Here is a 22605-nt window from a genome sequence, read left to right as displayed (position 1 = left end):
GATTTGAATGCAAATTCAGCTCTCCAAGAAAACACCCCCCTAAACTAAACCTTCCACACGTGTTTGTGTTTCTACTACAGCTAAAATTCAGCAAAGATCTGTGAATTGCACTGAAATCTGCCCCATCTTTCTCTTGATGAGAAGGACAGTGTAGCAAGAGCAGTGCTGTACCCATGGAGGCATCAGGACACAGATATTCAGCATCACATTGTGCTGAAATTGCCCCAGTGCTCTCGCATTAAGGTGTGTTTGTACGACTCCTCTGAGGTCTCAGGTTTGTGCAAGCTATGTCAGCCCCCTTGGCATGATCCAGTGGTGCTGGATGCACAGTAAGGGCAATCTTTATCTGTTGGATACCTTCATTTCTGGAGGAAGTACAAGGTTGAGTGATGCAGGCTGCTGCTACACTGCCCCCACTGTCTCTCCTTTCTCTGACCCCTCTCCAACTTTTAACTGTTACAGTTCTTCTTGCCTTGAATCATCAGTCAGTTCTCTGACTGCACTGGGTGATTTCTGTGTCAGAGGAGGGCTGGCATGTGAGAATAATAAGGATATTCCACAGAAGGACTTTTAAAGAAAACCTGATCTCTCCAGCATAGGCTAAGGAAAGAGGAAAATGACAGGAGAATAAAAAAGAAAAATAGAATAGAAAACAGCAGTTCCTTAGAAAACAGGAACTACAATAGCCTTCTGCTGTGTCCATGATAATAAAGTTGCTGTTGACAGGCTTCTCCTAAAGACCCTCTCTGTGCAGTGTCCAGCATAACTGCACTGTGAGGCTCCAGCACTGCTGAAGGGGTGGCACTATTAGAAACAGTGACTTACAGTCACAGTAAGCTACAGCATAACCTTGTGACAAGTCATTAACTTGTGTCACTACTTTCCTGACAGTGCTTTAGGAGCGAGACACAAATTCCTTCCCTCCCAAAATGCCTTGTATGAACTCAAGACCTTATCTTTTCAGAGAAACCATGAGGAAGTCTGTCTTCTGCCTCTGGTACAAAAAAATTTATTAGACTACCAAATCACATAACTCGCTCCCTTCCTTGGCTTTTGCCACTGAATGTATAGCAATAAAGGGATCAGAGGGGGAACCTATAAACCTTGGTCTAATGGAAGAAGTTTCTCACTCTGTAAAAGGGTCCATTTGCTATGTCCTCAGATAAACTGAATCAGAAATAATGAACTCAGAGGAGAACTTCCTGGGGTAAGCTCTTGTAAAGTGCACTCCAGGACAAGCTAACGATTTGTTTGCATTGCTCAGGAGAATGAAACAGGATGTTAAAACCTAAAAGAGAGAATAAGAACATAAGATCATGAAGTCTGATTCTATTCTTGCTTTGATGCAGATTTAAGTGACCTGAGGAAAAATCATCTACCCTCTGGATACTGCACTTTATCCCCACGGAGTACAGGTGACTCTCCCGCCTTGCTGCACAATTGTGTGACCTCTTCATTATTTAAAAAGATCTTGAGACTCTTAAGGTAAAAGGACAAATCTAAAAGCATTTTTATGCTAAAGAAGAAAAAGAGTAGTAATGAGAACCAAAGCTGAGCCTTGGGGAGTTCTCTCCTATCCCAATAGACCATGTTTGCTTTTAATATCCATTCAGGGAAGAAGGGGTTCAGAGACAGGGCCTTTTCCCTGCTGTTCTCTTTGGTGTCTTTTGTTCTAGGAGGCAGACGTGCAAGCAAGTCAATTTTGTCCTTTAGATACCCTGAGAGAGTAATTTGGCCTGAAAATTTCTTTCACCGTTAGAGACAGAGCAGCACTTTGGCCTTAAATAACCTGACCTACATCAAAATCACAGCCTTAACAATCATCAGTGAGACCAGCGATGTGAACAAAATTTTAAAGATGCTAAGATTAAGTTATATAATTAACCCTATCTACCTGCAGAGAAAGCTGTCAAACTTCACCAGGATACAGAAAGGGCTAATTCCAAGAACAGCTGTACCAGGTGTTTATTTCTGCCGTCAGTTAGTTCACTCAGAGCGCTCTGTGGTCAGTATTACCTTTTCCCAGGCCTCACATCACTGAAATCACAGGTAAGGAGTAAGTTGGGATTTGCCATGCATGAAGGCTGGCACTGTGTTGGAGTTTAGGTTCTACCTGTCACTGCTCCTGGGTCACAGGTAACCAAACCAACATCAACAGTTTAGCCTAAACTCCCACCCTCAAATAAACCACCCCCACTCAAGTACAGCAGTACTGAACATCAACTACACAAAAAATAGTTCACTCTGGGCTAACCATTGTGAAGGACCCTAAATCAATGAGGTAGCTCTGCTTAGATCCTCCTTTTAATAAGCTCCCTGAAGAAAGAACCAAGGTTTTTATGTTAAAAAAGGAAAATTATACCACAGTAACATACAGACTACCTAATTTTAAGTAGATAAGGTTCATATTGATTATGCCAGAACAAATCATGCAACTTTCCTCATGCCCAGTGTGTCACCTGAGCTGGGAACTGTTCCCCAGGCTTGATTATAAGTAATTGGGCCACTTCCTGGGCTGCAGTAAATCTGACCCTGTGCCTGACAGACCCTGGGAAGGGTCTCTTCGATCACTTTTAAAGCCTGGCTTTCCGCTCTTTTAATGATATTCACTCCCTGCTTGTCTCCAAGAATCTGCCCTTTAGGAAAAGGCTAATTTCCCCTCCTTTTTGTAGAGTCCTAGCACTCAAATCACATTATTTAAAGAAATTTTGCATAAAGTCAGGAACAAAGAAATCAGGCAAGATTTTTACACTGCCAGGGAAAGGGTAAAGATGTGGGAGAGATTTGCTTATTCCACAGACAAACCAAGGCACAGTGAGCACATCATAGGCTAAAGTTTAAATTTGTCACATAAGCCTGAGAAATTACACATTTAGTTTGTTTTCATGCTATGGTCAGGAGAACAGCACTGATCTTAAACTGCTCTTATATTTCACTTGAGCAGCTGAAGGTAGAAATAAAACCCAACCTAACTTTTCATAATGGATGCTACAAACAAGGCTATAAAAGTCAGAAAACAGTTACTCAGGCATTGAAATATTAATAATAGGAAATAATAATCTTAAAGAAAAGAATTTTCCATGTCCAAGATTCCTGCATGATATAACTCTGAGAAAGACAAGGAGGAGGTGCAGGCATGATGCTTGCTGCATAACCCCAGGATGAGGATCAGTGTAAGTGATGGAAAGATCAGGGCTCAAAGAGTCACTTGTATCACAGAGGACACTCAGGCTCCTAAAGAAGCAGCAGAACAATTCCCAGTTTCCAGACTAGAACTGAACATTTTCATATCTGAGAGGGTAAATCCCTCATAGCAGTATCAGACTTTCCTATTAGTGCTAACAGAGCAAATTGCAATTCTTGTTCTTGATTTTTCACTGTCCTCTAAATACACTCTTCCTGCTCCCTGCCAGTTCTTCAGCTGCCCCACAGCCACAATGACTTTTGGCTGTCAGCAAATCAGAATCAGTGTGGGAAGAAAAAAGGAATGTTATTTCTTCTGATTCATTTACTTGTCTGAGTTGAGACTGTTTTTCAAATAATTTGACTTTGACAAACGGATGCTGTGTACTCAGAACTGTAAAATGGTTTAGTAAAGACCTTAGAAAAGAAGGTCTTCCCCTTTCTGAAGGAGGAGGTTAGAGCAGTGTTCCTTTCTGCCAGTGCTTTGATGAAAAGGAAGGAAGTAGTCTTAGCACACCAGAGCTGGAAACTCCTCATAGCCTCTTAACACAGACACTCCTGAATGGCTTATGACACCAAAATCACTGCATATTTTACTGAAATAAATCACAGACTATTGTAAAGCAGCTTTCTAATGCTTTGAAAATGTAGAGGTTTAGACTATTGTTACTAGCCAAAATGTATTAGTCTAAGTAGACCTTGTTAACAGTTTCACAGACAGTATTTATAGTTAAAATATTTATTTGATAGAGCCGCTTTTTCTTGAAATATACAAATTTTGAAAATTAATGTTTTGACTAGAATAGATTGGTTTTATATGTTGAATGATTACTATTTCACAGGCTGAAATGCAGCACGGAATCTTATTAACAAAGTGACTTTCCACACCATCCATTTAAAATAGGTTGAGGTGATCAAAACAAATGTATCAAAAGATAAGCTTGGTCAAAAGCAAAAGCTTGAAATCTTGTTTCACATAACCATTAAAGGTTTATCTTTTTGCCTGACACATGATGGTTTATCAGAATCTTTAGCACACTGTCTTACTAAATCTTAACATTTTCATGAGGTGGAAAATTTGTTTCTACTTTTGACGAGCTCCAATTCTCTCACAACTAAAAGAGCAATAACATAATATTGCAGTAAATATTAACAGCCGCAATAGGTATGATTTCAGTAGTTTAAATCATGTGTTTCAGCAAAAAGGAAGAAGAATCTTATCCTGAATGGTTATTAATTATGCCATCAAATTATCCCAGGCAAAGATAAAAATGTTTGAAAACAATTGCAACTTTCTATTTGTTTAACAGCTTAAATACTAAATGTAGTCCGTGGTCTGAATGTATTGTGGGCCCATGTGAGGAGTTTGGCCTTAATTCCTTCTCTTCCCAATTTCAGATACAGAGACAGAGGTGCAAAGGGAACAAGATTATTGTTGCTGTTCTCAGCTGCCTTGGAGGCTGATGAACCCCACGGATGCAGAGCTGTGGCAAAGCTGGGACAGCTTTTGCTTAGGCAGGGCCTGTTCCACACATACCAGAACTGCTCCAAGTCCCCCAGACGTGGCATCTGCAGCATGATTAACATGAGGTTCATGTGAGGCTGAGGGGAGTGGATTCCCACCAATACCAAGACTTTTAGGAAAAAAAAGCCAAACCACTAAAGACTGCTTTTAGAGAGTAACAAAAACACTAAGTGTGAATGAGAGAAGATAAGGGGAAGAAGTAATACAAGTAACGCACAAAAACATTTACGTTGACCTATGCAGAAGAACCTCGTATAAATATGAAGTGAGGGATTAAAATAAATTTTTTTTAGCACAGCTACTGAAAAATGGTGATTTTTCAGAAGGCAATACTCCATAATTATTCACAGCCTCTATGGCATTTGCTCGTGTTTGGAAAGAACTAAATTTACAAATGACATTTGCATTTGCTAGCTCTGGAACTTTGATCTAAAAGTACTGCACCAATGCTACATAACAAAAAAATCAACCCATGCAAATACCAGCTAGACAAGAAGCAGTCTGTACTTTTCCAAATATATGGGATTAGTGCAATGCTGACCAGCTTATCATACCTACCTCAGTGATCAATATGGTAAACTTAGCAAATCTTGTTTTTAGGATTAGCGAGGCTTCATTCTGCATGTTGTCATTAAAGTAAAGATTGGATCTTTACCCCACTCATAATCTAACAGCTGGATTTGCTTTGAGTACAATTTATACTGAACAGCCCTGCCATGCATAAGATGTCCAAATTTTGCAAATAAGCAGAGATCAAATTGGCAAACAAGGTGATAATGGAGAAGGTGAGACCACATGAAAGAGTGGGGAAGAAACACAATCTATGTTAAAGCATTTTCTCCTGATTATAGCTTCCTTCACTTCATACTTTAAGTGGAAACAAGACATAGTGTAAATAGAAAATCAACATGGAGGGGTAATGGAGACAACTTTACCAAAACAGACAAGCAGAGAAAGAGGAGCACTTCAGGTGTAAGGCAGAGAACAGAGAAAGCAAGTGGTGTAAGGACCAGGAAAAAAAATGAGAAGAATGGGATTATGAAGGGCAGAGAACAGAAAAAGGTAGTATCTAAGCAAAGGCCCATACAGGCACGGCTCAGGGGTTTGGACTTCTGGATTTATTTTACTCTCACTTTTGCCTCTGGTGTATAGCTGGGTGAATCAAGTAAATTACTGGAATTGCTGGTGAGATACATCCAATGTGAAGAGCACAGGATTGGGCCACGAGTTGCAAAAGAAATATGGGGCAGGGACTGAAAAGAGATAGCTGGAGTTCTTTAATATCCAGATAGTTTGCTTAAGGTTGGAGAAAAGGGAAACAACTAAGTGAAGACAAAAGATTACTATCTTTCACACTGAATACACAGACTGTATCCAATATTTCTTTAGATGATGAAAATCCACGCTTGTTAATGTCCTGTCCATTTTATCCTTGGACTGGATTCATCAACAACTCTGGATTTACATCTGATTTTATACCATCAATCTTTTAGCAGTTTATTTCCTATGCAATCAGAGAGACAAGTAAGATTCTTTTTTGGCCTGAACTCCTGATTGTGCTGTGTTAACTGCTGTGATTTTACCTTGCCAGCAAGCCCCCACTGTGAGCTGCATGGCGATGTGGGAGGGGTGGATGGGCCAGTCGTTGGTCACCAGGTACGGCTCGTACGTCGTCCCGTCCATGTACAGCGTCACCACGGGGAACTCCACATTGACAACGTAGTAGTGCCACTCCTTGTCACAAATCTGGGAGACACAGCAAAATAATAGTTAGCTCTTACAGTGACTGATTTTTATATCCCACATGGTTTTTTAAATTGTGTTGTTTCCAGATTCCACTCATAGAAACTAATAATGTTGTTGCAATTTCTACATCTCTAACATTAATGAAAGCTAAAACAATGTTGATACATACTCTTGGCATATTTGCAAAATACATGCGATAAATAGAGGGTTCTTAAAACACTTTTTGAAAACAAGACATGGATAGAAAATAGAAAAATCAGACAATTTGGTATTTTCTCTGTATTTTCACATTTGCTAATACACAATATTAGCTTCTCAATATTTATATCTAGTGTTGAGAATACAAAATTTCATGTAAGAGACACATACTTGGCATGTACTGGAATAGTTACTGGGGATCCCTATTAGGTTCAGATTAAGAAAATATACAGCCCTTAGTCACTAGATTGTTGACTTATTACCAATGATTGCCATTATTAACTTACCACATCACTACTTAGAAAGTCCTGTGCAACCTGCCAGGACCTCTACAGTGCTGAAAGGAACCTGGGCCATGCTCTATGTAACACAGAGAGACCAGCAGTCTGTGTCCCACTGATTTGGGATTTGAACTCACATCTTCTCCACCCTTCATCTTTTGGCCTTGAGCTTTTTCCCAGATGGTGGGAAAATTTCGGATCTTTATGGTTTCCCTGATACCCGCCAGCTTTGAAAAGCAACGGCCACAGTTACACCATACTTTCAGGATGACAACTTTAGTGTCAAGTCACACATAAATTTCTGAGCTGGATAACCAGGGATTACTGCAGGATGGCCAAATTCAGCTTTAGTTCAGAAATGTACAGCTGGATGAACCCGTGCCTCTTGAGAAAGAAGTCTGGTGTACAAATATCAATGTCTGCCCAATTATTTTTTTCTGTTGTTGTATCTTTATGATTTAAAAGTTCAAAGGAATAAATCACAGCAAACTGGTAGGATGGGTGGGCTGTTTTAAAAACAAAGCAATAGTTACAACAATGGTACTTTCAAGTCTGGAGAGATTCTTGTTTTGATGTATTAAAAACTGGAAATGCTTGAATGCAGATATCCTCAGATATCTGTGCTGTTTCACAGAAGCAAGTGGCAAGCAGAAAGTGATGTTTAAACATAACACTTTGTCCTTGGCCAGGTTAAGTGCTATCTGGTACAATATCTGCCCTTTGAAAGCAAAAGCTAATGTTTTGTTCCAGCAGACATTTCAACAAGCCCTTAATCACTTCCATTTCAAACGGATACATTTATTACTGCAGACATCATAGCTCCACAGCAAGAGATAAATGCAGAAAGGGGCTACTGGAGGAAGCCTTTCTTTTGTTAGCAGCAGACAGCACAAATGTTTTCTGAAGGTTAAATGAACTGAAACCAAAATTCAAAGTAAATAAATTGGAAGACTGAAAACTTTACTGAACAAACAGCAACCACCAATAGTATTATGCAGCCCTGCCTTCCAAGGAAAAGCAGCTTGCCAAGCCCCTGACGGGCTCATTAGCATGTGATGCATCACAGCCACATGCAGCTGACATTTTATAGAAAACAAAACCTGTTTCTGAGAGACCTTGCATGGCCAAACCTACAGGATTAGTCCTGGCACTTTATGGAGAAATGTTCCACACTATTTCTGTTTTGCCACCCTAAACTGCATCACTCGGGATGCCCCAGGTGCACCCCAGTAAGTGAGCAATCCTCATGTTTAACTAAAGCAAGAGTACTTTGACAGAGCAAACCCAAACATTTTGGGTCATTTCATACACAAAGAGCACAATAATGTGTAGCCAATGTAATTACTCCATTAGGCAGTTACATTTTTCAAAGAAAACGCTTCCTGGAAACACATTTCATAAATCCCGCAATTCAAGTCTCCTGCAGCTGGGCTCAAGTGCTTCCAAGAAAAATGCAGATGTCCAACTGTGGACATCCACACAAAGTACTTAGTAGCTTTAATTTTTCGTACACATTCTTGAACATAAAGATAATGCAGCTTGGTGAAGTCCTCGAACCATCACTTACATGCATTTCCTTAAATTTCAACACATAAACACAAAAAGCTTTGTTTTGAAGGGAATTTACACACTTAAAGTCCCAGCTCAGCTGTTCCTGAGATTTCAACAGCACGTGTTGGTCATCTTAATTGTCACACGATTTCAATCAAACTTAGGGACACAGACACGTGTCTATTCCTCCAAATGATCTTTCAGTGTAAAAACAAATATTCTACAGGGAAGCAAAAGTTACTTCCAAACTTTGGAATACATCCCAGTCATTCAGCAGCAGGCAATACTACGTGGCTGACCATTTCACAAGCAACAAAATAATGAAATAAATAATTGTGGTGTGTAATTTGTTATGCTGTCATTTCAGACGCCTTCTTTGCCTTCTTAACATAGGAAGCCAGTTTTTTCCTTGCATGTATTCCACAGTGGCAATGGAACGCAATATGAAGCAGTGAAGCCAGGAAAAGAAAATTATAAAATATACTACACTGGCAAATAAAGAAATTTTAATAATCTCAAGTTGGAAATTTATTTTAAAAATCTAATTTATAAAGTTATTCTAATGAGATAAAAGTACAGATGAGTAAGCTGGGCTTTCCAAACCTGCTGGATGGCTTGGTCTAATCACTCTATCACATCAGACTGCCTCTAGAAAGTATTAATCAAATCACAGTGAATTAAACAGCCTGAAATCCTAGTGCTGATTACAAGCCATTGCATTGGAATATGCTTTTATGAAATAGCTGAAAACAGCCTCCATATAAATCTTACAGAGTTTGTGTCCCAAGCTCTTGGCACCTTCTAATGAAAAACGTCAATTTTTGTGCTTTATATTAGAATGCTCAGGAAAAGACTGAAACCAAAGTTCTTGGTCTGAGAAGCATGTGGTGCTTAGAACCAGACTTTGGTGGTCTGAAAAATGCCCCATTTTTCCGCTTTGTCCATACAGGCCTGGCATGCACCTGTGAGAATTTGCCATTTCCAGCTCCTTGAGCTCCCTCGGGTCAGCTGGGGACACTCCTGGAATGGGGGCCATGCACCTGCTTGGCTGCACACACGAAGGCAGCCTGTGCTCCCAGAAGTGTCCCAGTGAAGAGCTATCCATGTTCAACCACGAGCCTCTGCTGAGCTTCCTGCGTGTCCCTCTAGTGCTGTTCCGCAGCGCAGGGAGCCCGAGCAGGCCAACAGCTCTGCACATCCCCTCAGTGCTGCTCAGGGCACACCCTTAGGGCTGAGAAAGGCACGTGTGGCTTCCATCTTCTGCTTTGTGTGACTTTGCTGAGGAAGTGCTGTCAGGACACATTCAAACATCCTCAACAAAAGCAGGAGGAAGAAAAGGAAAGCAAAGAAAGCTCTCTGCCCACTGCACAAAGCACCACTTACTGCAGCTATGAGACAAAAATCCTTCTGCCTGAGTGGTCTGAACCACTCGTTCAGTTGGCAAAAGTGGTCTGACAACCACTCGTTTGAAGAAAGCATCTTAATCCAAATTTAAAGCACAGAGCATGTCACTGTATTCACTTCTCAATGCCTTTTGTAGCATCTTAACATGCTCTGAATCCATCACCCCCATCCTTAGTCATCATTTATTACAGCACATCTAAAACACTGTGCCTGCTTTGGGCCCCTAAGTACAAGGAATATTTAGATAAACTGGAGTGAATTCAGTGGAGAATCATCAGAAGGGCCAGCTCTGGCCACATGAGGAGAGGCTGAGGGAACGGGGATTGTTCAGCCTGAGGGGAGGCAGCGCTAGGGAAGAACAGCAGCCCCGCAGTGCCAAGGCAGAAGTGACCACAGACAGGCTTTTCAAAGTGGACAACTCTGCATTTTTATATCACCTCACTAAAGAAGGCAGGGAATATTATACTTAATGGCATTAGCATTATTCACTCAGCCACAATCCCCAGGACAACCCTCTTGGCCTTTTTCTGAAAGCAGCCAAATGCTTTGTGGCTCTGCTTCAAAACCTGGCCCCCACTACCCTGGTTCAGAGGACTGAAAAGAAATGAAAATTGGATGGGGAGAGGGGTATTGCTTTGAGTTTAAAAAAATACCACCTTTTTCTCTCGATCTCTAAAAAAATCCTTCTGAAAGAGCTTTTTAAAAATTTACAAAGTTTTGCATTGTTCTTTTTCTGTTGATTCCAATAATTTTGATAGATTTTTTATATATTTTGAGACAACAAAATATTTTTATTATGCATTTTGGACATATTTTTATAGCACTGAGAGAAAGCACTGCACTGCTTACAAACAGGAGCTAAAAGGAAGGTTCTGAAAGACTGTTTCATTACACTTTAAATCAGGACCTAAGGAATAGTGCCACTGCCACAAGAAAGCCTAAAAAAGATATTAATTTGGAATTGGTTGGCAGTGGATTTCATATAAATTTGAAAAATTTACATATATTTGCAATTTTTCAAAGAAAAATGTCGTATATTTACATATGTAAATTAAAAAAAAAATTAAGCATTTTAGGCATTTGTTGAGTCATTCTGCCCGAGATTGGTGAGTTTGCATGAAGGCAATTCACAGGTGAGCACAGAGAGCCTTCCTCCTCTCCCACTCTCGGGTTTAACAGGGTTGTCTCTAAAATGGGATCTTTAAAGACACTGAATTAGCTTTAATCTGTTACTTTAGAAACTCATTTATTATCTTAATTGTTTTCCTAATGTCAGTTGTCTGCAATTAAGGCATGTTAGTTTAAAAGAAGAAAAGGAGATACCTTGGGGCATTGCTGTTGCTATAACTGCAGCTTCCTTTTGATTTCTTCTAATAAATCTTTGCCTCAAATTTCAGTAGCTGAGCTACCTGCAAAAGCTGACTAAGTGGTATAAAAAAATAAGTTACACAGCTGACTTTTTGAGCTCTTTTTCTCATTGTCTATAAGCACTTCTTTTAAAAATTATTTTATTATCCCTACACCACCAGGAACAGAAGATAACACTGCTAAAAATGTCCTGGTGGAGATCTCAAGTGCGTAATTCAGTATGCAGATATTCAGTGTGAAGGATGGCATTGCTTCATTGGGTACCTGAGTTACCTGGTGCCTTTCTGTTGTCTAATACAATGAAGAAAAATCTGTTTCTGCTGTGAATATGTGGTTTTATGGTAAAAGTCTGCTTTTGTGGGAATCAACAGATAGTCACTTGAAACTGGCTTTGTGCTACAGTACAGTCTGTCAGCATATTCATTTTGGAGAAGAGCTTTTGGAAATAAACAAAAGCAAAATGCAAACACTGACTAATCAAATCCATTCAGTCACATTAATTGCTGTATCTTATAGCATTTCTTATTCTATCTCAGTAACAGGCTCTGCATGAGGACCTATTTGTCCTCATGTGTTGGCTTTACTCAACCTATTGCTTCACTGGAAATGATTAAAACATCTCTGGGAAAGGGTTTGGATAGTCTTGACCACTAAGTGAAGGTGTGCAGATTGCAAATAGGTCTCCAGTATCTCCACAACCTCTTCAGAAAACTTTAAATAAAGCTCTAAAATACTCAGATTATGTACCAGGGTTTTTTTTTTTAAATACTCTCTTTGTGTTTTGTGTTCTACATTTCTCCTTCAGCAGCTTCTTCACACGGCACTTTCAACCCCCGTCTGTAAAATCAATATACCCTGTCTCTGCAGTGCCAATAGATACAGTATGGAAATAGTAATTAAGGCAGGATGGAAGGAAAATGTACTGCATATAGGAAAAGGAGGCACTGATCCACACTCTCCCACAGTTAAATTTACAGGTGATACACTGTCACAATCTACCAAAGGAGTGTTTTTGTATAAGAATACTGCTGCACACGTAACCTACACATAAATCTTGTAGCTTGAACCTCAGCCTGCACAGCCCTGCTCAAAAGTGATCACAGAGTCTCCCTGAGCAAGCTCCTGAATTCTGACAGCTGGTGGTGGCAGTGAAGGAAAAACCCCAACCAGCCAGACTGCTTTGCTCTGGACCAGCTTTTCTGCTTTTGAGACTGGAGCATCACCACTCTTCCAAGTGTTAGCAGTAGTGGCTGTAGGATGGAGTAATTTGTACTCCTTGGTGAGGAAGCTTTTCCACAGCTATCAGAGCTATATCAGAACTTGGATGTCTCTAGTACAGATGCTGATGTGATGTTACAGCTTTCGTACAGGGAGTTAATTTGGAAAATTAAATAACCATTCTTCTACAACTGCATTTGTAAAGGACTGTGTGTGATCAGTCCTAGAAAAAAGGAGATGAGCACTGCGCAAATTAATCCCTTCTTTCTGGAACCTCAGCTAAGTATCAAAAGAACATTACCCAGAGAAGGGAGCAGAACAGACTTCCCTGCTCCTCATGGAAGTCTCAAGGAAGTTATTGCTTCCTCACAGGACTTTGGGTGAGGAATCTGGAAACAGTTTGTGTTTCCTACCCTGGCTGCATGGATGAAAGGAAGAGAATTGTGATTATCCTGAGGTGGGTAGAGCCACAGGGATGTCATTCTCAAGGCTCTGCAGGCAGTGGCTCATGCCCCAGCTCCTGAATGAGGCACCAGTGACATTACACTGTGAAACCCAGCCAGCTCCCTTCAGGTGTCCCTGCACTGACATCTTGTTGAGAAAGCTGAGCAAGACAGAAGGGGTTTTCCACAACTGTGTATTTTGAAACAAACTGGAGGTGAAAGACTGGGAAGCACTTCCTTGCCCTTATAATCTCACTAATTGAAAGGATAATGCAGCTTCATGCTGATTGATTTCAAATTAGAGTTTGTGTACCTTATAAAAGAATTGTTCCTTCAATATGAACTATTTGGTTGGATAGTTTAGAAAACTGTCCATTAGAAAAACCTGCTGGAATTTCTTGTGCACCTGCTCAAGTAAATGCTTTACACAAAAAAGCACATATCTAATCACAGTCTTTCCAAACTGACATTTTCAACTATTTACTCACTGTCTAGTACATATTTTGTTCTTCTGCTTAACATTTATATGACTTAGACATTCACTAAAAAAACCAGATTTTCAGAGACTGTTCAGGAAACATCCCTAAGATTTGATATTTTTAAGAAAATATGGATAGAATATTTTGTTAGAATACCTTGAGCCCTGCAATATATTATGCAATATGGTTTATTTACCATGTTAAACAGAACTGTAATGTCCATTAAATCACTCAGAAAATTTGGTGAGGAAAGTTCCATTTTTTAACCTTTTTTTTTCTCTTGAGAAATACCCCAACAATACCAATTCATCCAAACTAATTCCTGAAATACATTTATACAGCATGTTTGCCAAGTATTGTCCTTTATAGCTACTGATGTTCCCATAGGAAATGCCTTGTTGCATTTTATCAGAAATTCTTCTTTACTTTGTAGTGACAAATAAAAGTAATTATTTTTTCCCTCCTCAGCCATTTCCCCTCCACATCCATTCAAAAGAATGCAGAAGGAAGAGCAAGCACCTAAAACAGGTGAGTCTGTATTTAGCACCAGACTTACAGATGTAAGACATGTTTTGATCTTTGATTTTCCCAAGATTAAAAACCTGAATCTTGCAGAACTCAGCAGTGTGTTTTATTTGGAGATTGACTGACACTGCCAATGTCTTTCATCTCAAAAAAGAAGGTGAACACAGACACTGCAAATCACCCTGTGGCAACGGGGGCAAATTTCTCATTACTGTGGGTTAGTTTTATTCTGGTTTGTGTATCATAGAATCACAGAATCACACAGAATCACCAGGTTGGAAGAGACCTCTAAGATCACTGACTCCAACCCATGCCCTGACACCTCAACTAAACCATGGCACCAAGTGCCATATCCAATCTTTTTTCAAACACATCCAGGGATGGTGATTCCACCACCTCCCTGGGCGGGCAGACAATTCCAGTACTTTGTCCTCAGTTTAAAAGAGCGAAGTATACAAATCTGATTGTGAGTTTCCCAAGATTTTTTATCTGGTTTTGTCCAAGCTCCCTGCCCCATATGCTGGAGAGAGGATGTTAATTGTGACGCTGACCTCCCTGTTAGCCAGAGTATCCTCCCCTCCCTGTGCTGCAGGCGTTCTGCCAGGCAGAGCAGATCACTGCCTTGCATCTCAGCATCCCCTGCCCCTTTTGGAATCATAATATCCACTCTATTACTCCAGCATTTAATGAAGCCGACTTCATTCCAGTCACATACAACACTTGGAGTCATCTGCAAATGAACCTTCAGTGTGTAAAAACAGAAAGGATTTAAGAAATCTCAGGGCAAACCTCTATTCATTAACTGTAGAAAAAGAAAGGACAGGGAATGAAATACTAATCAAAGACATCGCTTAGCTTCTTATTCTGCAGCCCCCTGATAAGATCTTGCATGACCACAGTGCTGGCCCTTTTCCATCAGAAACCACTCTCATTTGAAATTTATCTGGCTGTTCACCTGCACAGATTCTTCTGTCTTACTATTAGAAGAGACTTGACAACTCTGTCCCATACCTGAAGACTTTTACGTTACTGTAAGATGGAGAGATGGTAAAACCAATTCACTGGTGCAGTCCTTTACAGCTTTTAGTGGCACATAGATACATATGAATGTATGAGATATATAGATACGCATATGCATATATAGACACAAACTTTGCGTTTTTTTAATTACAACCTGTGGGAAATGAAGTTACAAAAAACCCGCAGGTGCTGACAGGGTATGGAAACAGCATTGTGCTTGAACAGACAGAAATGGATACATGTTTCGATCTGAGACCTTGGCAAAGGCTGCCTGAGTTAAAACAATGAGCTTTTGCAGCTTAAAGCAAGAAAGTAGTTTTGTAGTTTTGAAATAAGTATGCCTTATAAGAGTAGAAATGTATTTTTAACAAGTAAAAACATGTTTTATGCAAGAAATAATAGTGATAAGTAAAAGAGTAAAGACTTTTCAGTTTAACAATAAATTTTATAATAGAGTTTTTTAGAAGGTTAAGATGTAGTAATATAAGCCTGTGCAACAGGCCCTAATAGCAAAATGTTGACTGGATAAGAAAACACGCACTGCGGCAAAATCATGTACAGTGACGATCGGTACAAATGCGTTAGCAAGCTTTGTGGCATTTGCTTACTGGCTTAAAAAAGTATATAAGGCCTTGTAGAAAAAAGCTGCTTTTAGCTACCTCAGCTTTTGGACCTGCTGCAGCTGCTGCTACCCTGGCACCTGTGCCTGCTGCAGCTGCCGCCGCTTTTGCTTTTGCTATTGCTACTGAAACTGCTGCTCTTGATATTAGAGATGCTGTTCACAATATCTCTCCTGCCTCAGCCTTCAATAAACATGAGACTGATTCTGCAATAAATCATCTCTGTGACATCTCTCAGTCATCCCAGGACAATCCCCGAAATCCCAACAACAACCTAGAGTGAAACATTTGGAAACAGGGTTGTGGAACAGTTACGTATTTCTAAAGCTTTAAAGTAAAAAGGGAACACTGTTTTTAGAAAGTCAACATGGTATAATCACTGAAATGAATAAACTCCAAACAGCTCATATCGATGTGAATATTTTCTTAGACCAATTAGTACTATTCTACCAGTCGTAAATGTTCTAGTTGTAAAGACTTCACGGTACATTCAACAGCTCCTATCAGAATAAATTGATTTAAAAACTGTTAAAGAAAGAGACATTATCAGAGCATACAAAGATAAAAAACATTTTCAGAAACTAAGTATTTAATAATTGAGTTGAACTGAAATTGAAACTAAACTATTGAAGTGATACACAGCTAATGAAAACTGACACCTGTTAACTCCACTATTAAAGTTATTATTGATATTCCTTCAGCTACCAAATAACAAACTCTTCGTAGGTAATAAAAGGGAAAATAATTTATATAAACTGTTATAATGGTCCCATAAAGAAATTTTCATGGGCTTAGGATGGATGTTGGTTATTCTTCACCAGTAAGGACATTTTTGTTGGCCATTAATCTCTCTCTTCCTCTCTCTGCTTCATGTGAATAAGCCCAGTTAACATTATTTGAATGTGGTGCTCTGGACTGGGCCATGCCTCTTTCCAGGCTTTCTAGGCTGAGGGCTGGTTTGCAAAGGACAGTTATAATGGGAGCAGGGCAGTGGCCTCCTGTTTCAGAAGCAATATTCCCTTCTGAAGCTGTCAGATACCCAATGAAGGGAGCAGCACTACTGCCAGCAGAAGTGAGACAGCCAGGAGGAGAACAGACCACTTAAAAAGTTTTCCAGGTTTCTCTACTATTGTTTAAAAAAATAAGTAACAAACCAAGTAATTGCTATTTTATCTGCTCTTTTTTCTTACAATATTTTACTACCTGTAACAGGAAGCTTTACTGAACAGTAACTCATCCTGGTAGTATTATTTCCCTTTTTTCCTTTTTTAAAAATTCCCTTTATTTTTCTATTAATTAACACCAATCAATCACAAATTAACAAAAGGCAGAAAGTCCCCTGATGTCAGGGAATAAAAATAAAACCATTAAGGATAATGCAAAGAACTTTGCTTCAGAGATGCAGCATGGCCACTGCCAGCTTGGATTTGCCCTTGAAATTCTAAGGCTGAGGAGAGCAGGAAAAGCAAGGGAAGAGAGAGGCACTGTACCTCCCACTACGGATGCTGCAGCTTGTCAGGCTCAATAAAATATTGCCTTGCTCCTACCAGGGTGGAAAACTGCTCCTATCTAAATGGAAAGAATGATCAATACTCCGAGATGAATGCACTTTCTCCCTTATAATGAAACATGGGGACGTTTTTTTAGATCAACTTGAATCAACTGAATCTGAGGAATAAAGAGATCAGCCAAAGTCTTAGCCAGAATAAACACTACAAGTTTAATTTCCTGCCTCCTAATTTAAAGGGCTTCTATGATTATTTTATTTATATGCCAGATACTGATCTGTGATTTGTCAGTATATATTTTCTGCTAAATATCTCTTTAAACTCCAAAAGCTACTATAAATGTTATATACCCAAATGTATATGTATATGATCAGAGATGAAAAAATGCAAAGACCTGGGGAGATCATATCTTTGGGAATTATTCACAAACAGAACACGTTTACCACTTAGCAAATCAGAATAATATTAAGGAGAACTACGAAACCCACCCGATCCTTTGAGCTCCTACCTAACTGAAACAGCCCAAATACCTCCTTTATTTCCTAATCTGAGACCTGATACCTGATTGACATTATCTATTGAAGTGTTCAATTAATTTTTTGAATTTCAGCTATCAGTGCATTTATAAAGCATAAAACTGTTTTATTTCCAAATGGCACCCATTATGTTCCTGAGTACATCACTGGGAAGGGAGCACAGAGATTAGGGATGTTTTCATGTACACTGAGGCCCAAATTATGTTAGCCTTGTTTTCTTGCATTATTAATGTCCTTTCCAAAACTGAAAAGGTGTGGGCTTTCGAACAACCTGACTTCAAAGAGAGCTGAAATGAGCTTTTGGTCTGTGAGTTTGTTCCCTCCTCAAGACAGCACACATAGAATTCATACTCATGAGGCCTCATCATTCATCTTTGAATCTTATCTGGAATTTAAATCACTTTCTCTCATCTCCAGGATCTGCCTTCTTGTTAGGTGACACATGCAGGGATTCTACCTATTAGATATTTCTGTTAAGAGATTGGCAACAAACTTATTTTTCACTCTTTGGAGGGCTCTGTCTGCAAATGGAATTGTGGTCATAAACTAAATGAAATGCCCATTTAACACACCTCCTGAAACACACATTATTTGCTAGAAAACCAAGCAAATACTTTTCAGTTTATTAATAAGACTTAATCAAAACATAGACTTAATAAAAAAAAAAAAAGACTATGAGTATTAATACAAAACAAGCCCTGCTATTGTTTGCCATTACCACTCAAATATTAATATTCAGGGTTTTATTCAGTTTGCTTTCTGGAAACCTGGCTGAAATGCTAATACTCAAATGTTAAAGGTTACATTTGAGTCAGGCATCTTGACTGACTGCTGCTCCAAGGACTGAGGCAACTGGGAGTTCTGGCCACACTCCTGAAGGGTACTCAGTAACTGAGGATTTTTCTTCTCTCTGAGCATAAGGAGGTTGCATGAAGAAAAAGGAGGCTGTCACTGTTAAAAGCAGGATGATACATCCTTCCCTTGCTGCTGGTGTCTGAACAAATACAACACTTGATTCAGGCAGCTTTTAGAATGTTATGCAGGTACAAAGACTGTGATTAATGCAAACTAGACCCCAGAGACAAAGAAAACAGGGTAGCTGGGGCTTGTTTGCTTTGGAGGGCAAACACTTGTGCTCAGCTCTGAAAACACCTCCTGAAGAGAAGTCCTGTCTTCTCCCTCTCACACAGTCCCACCTACTCACATCACTCACTTCTGTCAGACCAAAGGACTACACTCCCTTATCGATTCACATTCCACAGGAAGTGTTATGTGCTGGCATTAATTCATTAAATAAACGTCCAGACTTGATGCCTCAGCTCTCAGCTACCATCTGGGAAACACTGGGATTCTCAGTCTGCACACAGAAGAAAGCCCACCTGGATACTGCCTGGGGCTGCAGACCTGTCCTTTGCTGGCTCTTTGAAGGGTTCCCATCACCTGGCAAATCCCTCTTCAAAGGCTCTGATCTCTGAAGGAAGTGCTGAGACTGCTTGCAAGGGTTGCTTTAAACGTGCTCAGCAAAGGCAGATAGAGCTGACACGGGTGTTAAACACCTTTCACAATTTCCACGTTTTGGGAGAGGCGATTTACTTGAAAGATTATTTGCTCTGTTCAAAGTGCACAGTGCAAATCGGGGATGAAAGAATCCCTGCTCTTACACAACTCTCACACTGAACTGAGAGGATCTCTCCAGGGAACCACGGGGTGAATCACGTGCAGCCCAGAGCCCACTACTCTGGCAGGTCTGGATACTGCAGCAGTCTGAGCTGGAGGCAGCTACAGCAGCACAAAGGCACAGCAAAAATTGGTGCTCCTTCCCCATACAGATTAGTCTTGGATTTACTTTGGTTCCAGCAGGCAATTAGGACACAATGGAGGGAAAAGCAAATGCTATTTTGTTTTTAATGCAGCTAAAAGGTGGCAATGAGTCATACTTGGCTACCTTAATAATTTCTGTAAAGTGAAGAACGGTTGTATGTCCGTGCTTCTGTATTTATACATAGAGATAAGTCAGGAAATTAAACAACCCAAATATTATGCATAGTCTCTTTAGTGAAATGGGGGCTGCTGGGACTTTAATTACAGAGCTGGCATTTTGCAGACGGGCTGATTATATGTTATATGCTATAGTAAGGTAATTAGTTATCAGCTGTATTTCTGACTTTGCCAGAGAATGCTGTTATCTAGTCAATATGCAGCTTGCTTTTAGCACTAATCATGATCATGTTCTTAGTGCTTTTATGGGAGGAAACAAGTCAGCATTGAGGGTCTTCATCCCAGAATAGTTCTGGGCTGATGTTAGGGACATGAAACAAACAGACTGTGGCAAGACATTTTTGATATCAGTGTTGCAAAAGCCCTTAAAGTTTTATGGATCTCATTAAAGTAATTGTTTAAAGGCTCAAACATTTATTCACAATTGAGCTGTCTGGAATTTTCCCAGTGAAACACTGTTTTGTTGATTGGTAAATGGGTGCTGAAACTACTACTGTTAGAAATAAGACAACAAGTTCTTCAGGGAAAAAAAAAACCACTGAAAAATATGCCTTTGTAGTTTTGCCAAATAGGTCAGGTGTTTGCTTGCTTTCAAAACTGTAAATAACTTAAAGAAAAAGAATCTGAATATTAAGGACAAAAATCCTAATATGCTCCCCTAAAGTATGTAATAACAGACCCAGACCAATTCATGTGGAAGTCTTACATGACATGAAACAACTGTAACTGCAGAAATAAAGGTAACAGGTGAATTGTCTGCCAGCTGAGAGCTGTGCATTTCTGAAATTCAAACACAATTAGTCCATTTGGGCTAGAAAGTGGCAGTCAAGGAAAGCAAGAGCAGTTCTGCAAGGAATCCAAGTATGACATTCAGCAATGTCTCATTACCTGAAAGAAACTGGACATTTCCTGTCACCTCTGCACGCACAGGACTATGGTCTCCTATTGCACACTCAGGAGTCAGATTAATAACATGATTTTATGTTTGAATTGTAATACACTTAACTGTGATCCCAGTTCTCCTTCTATTTACTATAGCTGAGCACTGTGTGATCAGTTACTGCAAGAATTTTCATTAAATCAGCCACATTTGGTTAAATATTCATCATACGGAAAACGAAGGCTGAATTTGAAATCAGGGTCTCTGTGCTGGCCATAGAATTACAGCAAACCCTCACTCAGGAGCGCATCCAAATCCAGGGATGTTGGCAGAGGTGCCTCAGGGAGAGAGGGCATGAGGCCGCTTCGCAAAGAATAAAAAATGCCATGCAGGCCATGCATGCAATTACAGCAACAGTAAATTACTCTGAACAGGTTTGAGTCCACAGGTTAATTGGAGTAAACAAACTGGAAGGGATAAGACTGAATCAGTAATAAAAGAATCACTGCAAGATTGGAAAATAACTTAGTCAGACCCTGGACTCTGAGTAACTGCTTGAAAAAATGCAGTAAAATTCTGGAGTGTCTGCAATGCCATTAATTGTCCATTTGGAAGAACACCAGAGCAGGGGGAGGAAGATCTGTGCACTATCAGTCTGCAGCTTTTTGTCTGTTTTCAAGCAGTTGTGGGTAAATTAGAAATAAGAACTTAACTGGCTGCTGTGAGGATATTTTAAAATTGGAAGGTTTGTTATAATACTCTACTAGAACTCTGTGCAACTTCTATGGCCTAGTGATGCTTCTTTTGGGAAATTTGCTTGCTGATGAAGGTTTGTTATGACTTTAATATGCAATTACTTAAAAAAACCCTAATACTAAAAAGCATCACAGCTATCAATAATACTAGAGAATGCCAGGAACTTTCCCGAAATTATGATTCAATAAACTTGGAATTTCTAACATTAAAGTTGCACTTAGAATTTCATTTGAAAACAACTTCTGCTCATGGAAAATTTAAGTGAGGAGACTGCTTTTGCCTGCCTAGGAAGTTTCTGTAGGGTTCATTGCCTGCTTATAAAGAATATGCAAGCCTGAAGTAAAAAACGCTTTCAAGACATGAAATTATTCATAAGGATTTCCATTTTCCTAGCCAGCACTAGTACTGCTACAAACTATAAATGGATTCACAATTATTTGTAACCTAATCAGGCCATAATTACTAATGAGAGAATGGTTAATGTTAAATTTTGAAGTTATCCTGGCTATGCCATGCTCTGGCAAAGCTCACGGATCCAAGCACAGCTTCAAGACTACATTTTTAATTGGTGGCATTGAATTGAAAACCTGCACGGTTACCCTGATCTTATTTAACAGCTGCTGATTCTCCTTTATTCTTACACAGTGAATATCCATTTGGTAAGGAAGCAAAGGTTTGGAATCTCAGCCAGTGCAGATTCACACCAGTGGAAGCACTGGCTCATCAGCTCTGCAGATGCCTAATGCAGTCCTTAGGAATTTTTTACTTTCTGCAGCACATAAACACACTAAAAACATAAAAGTTCAATATGGCCAATAGATATCAATTCTTCTGAAAGCCTGGTGAATGCAAAAATTGTTTTTTTAATCTATGTCTTAAGACAGTCAATATCTTTAAAAACGTAGCGCTCTTTATGAAAAGTGAAATTGATCTTTCTTCTAATTCATGTAAATCACGCATTTGGTTTCTCCACCACAGTCATTCCTAATACATCCCAGGAGCTCTGTAAATAAGAATATTGATTTTGATGACCTAGGGAGGTGGTACATTGAGAACTGACAAATCCATAGTACAGCTAAATGACTCCTACAGTCTTAGGTGGGGAGTTGTTTATACGGCTACTTTCACATGACAAATGACTGATATAAGTTTTATTAAACCACTAGCAGCCATAATAATATATTTTTAGAATATTAGACATTACTTAGAGAATAATAGGTAAAGCTGGAAGGAAATTTAAGGGGATATATAAAGTGTATCTCTGTGCCAAGGTTGTGCATGTACCCCCACTACAATTTCAATAATAAATATAAGAAAATAAAATGTACTGGGTAAAGTATAGAAAGGGAAGATTAGGAGATCAAGT

General features: G+C 39.5%; 1 protein-coding gene across 1 annotated transcript in view; it reads right to left on the bottom strand.

Moving 5' to 3' along the window:
• CLSTN2 (calsyntenin 2) overlaps positions 1 to 22605 on the bottom strand; it is a 415955-nt gene that overhangs the window by 28377 nt on the left and 364973 nt on the right. The window contains exon 9 of the mRNA XM_017728846.1: positions 6292 to 6454. Within this exon, the coding sequence (XP_017584335.1) occupies positions 6292 to 6454 (163 nt within the window). The remainder of the gene's footprint in view (positions 1 to 6291; positions 6455 to 22605) is intronic.

This window comes from Corvus brachyrhynchos, unplaced genomic scaffold, assembly GCF_000691975.1.
Source record: "Corvus brachyrhynchos isolate BGI_N302 unplaced genomic scaffold, ASM69197v1 scaffold223, whole genome shotgun sequence".
In the NCBI taxonomy this organism is placed as follows: domain Eukaryota; kingdom Metazoa; phylum Chordata; class Aves; order Passeriformes; family Corvidae; genus Corvus; species Corvus brachyrhynchos.
Note: the sequence above shows the minus strand (reverse complement) of the source record. Positions and strands in the feature narration are given on the sequence as shown.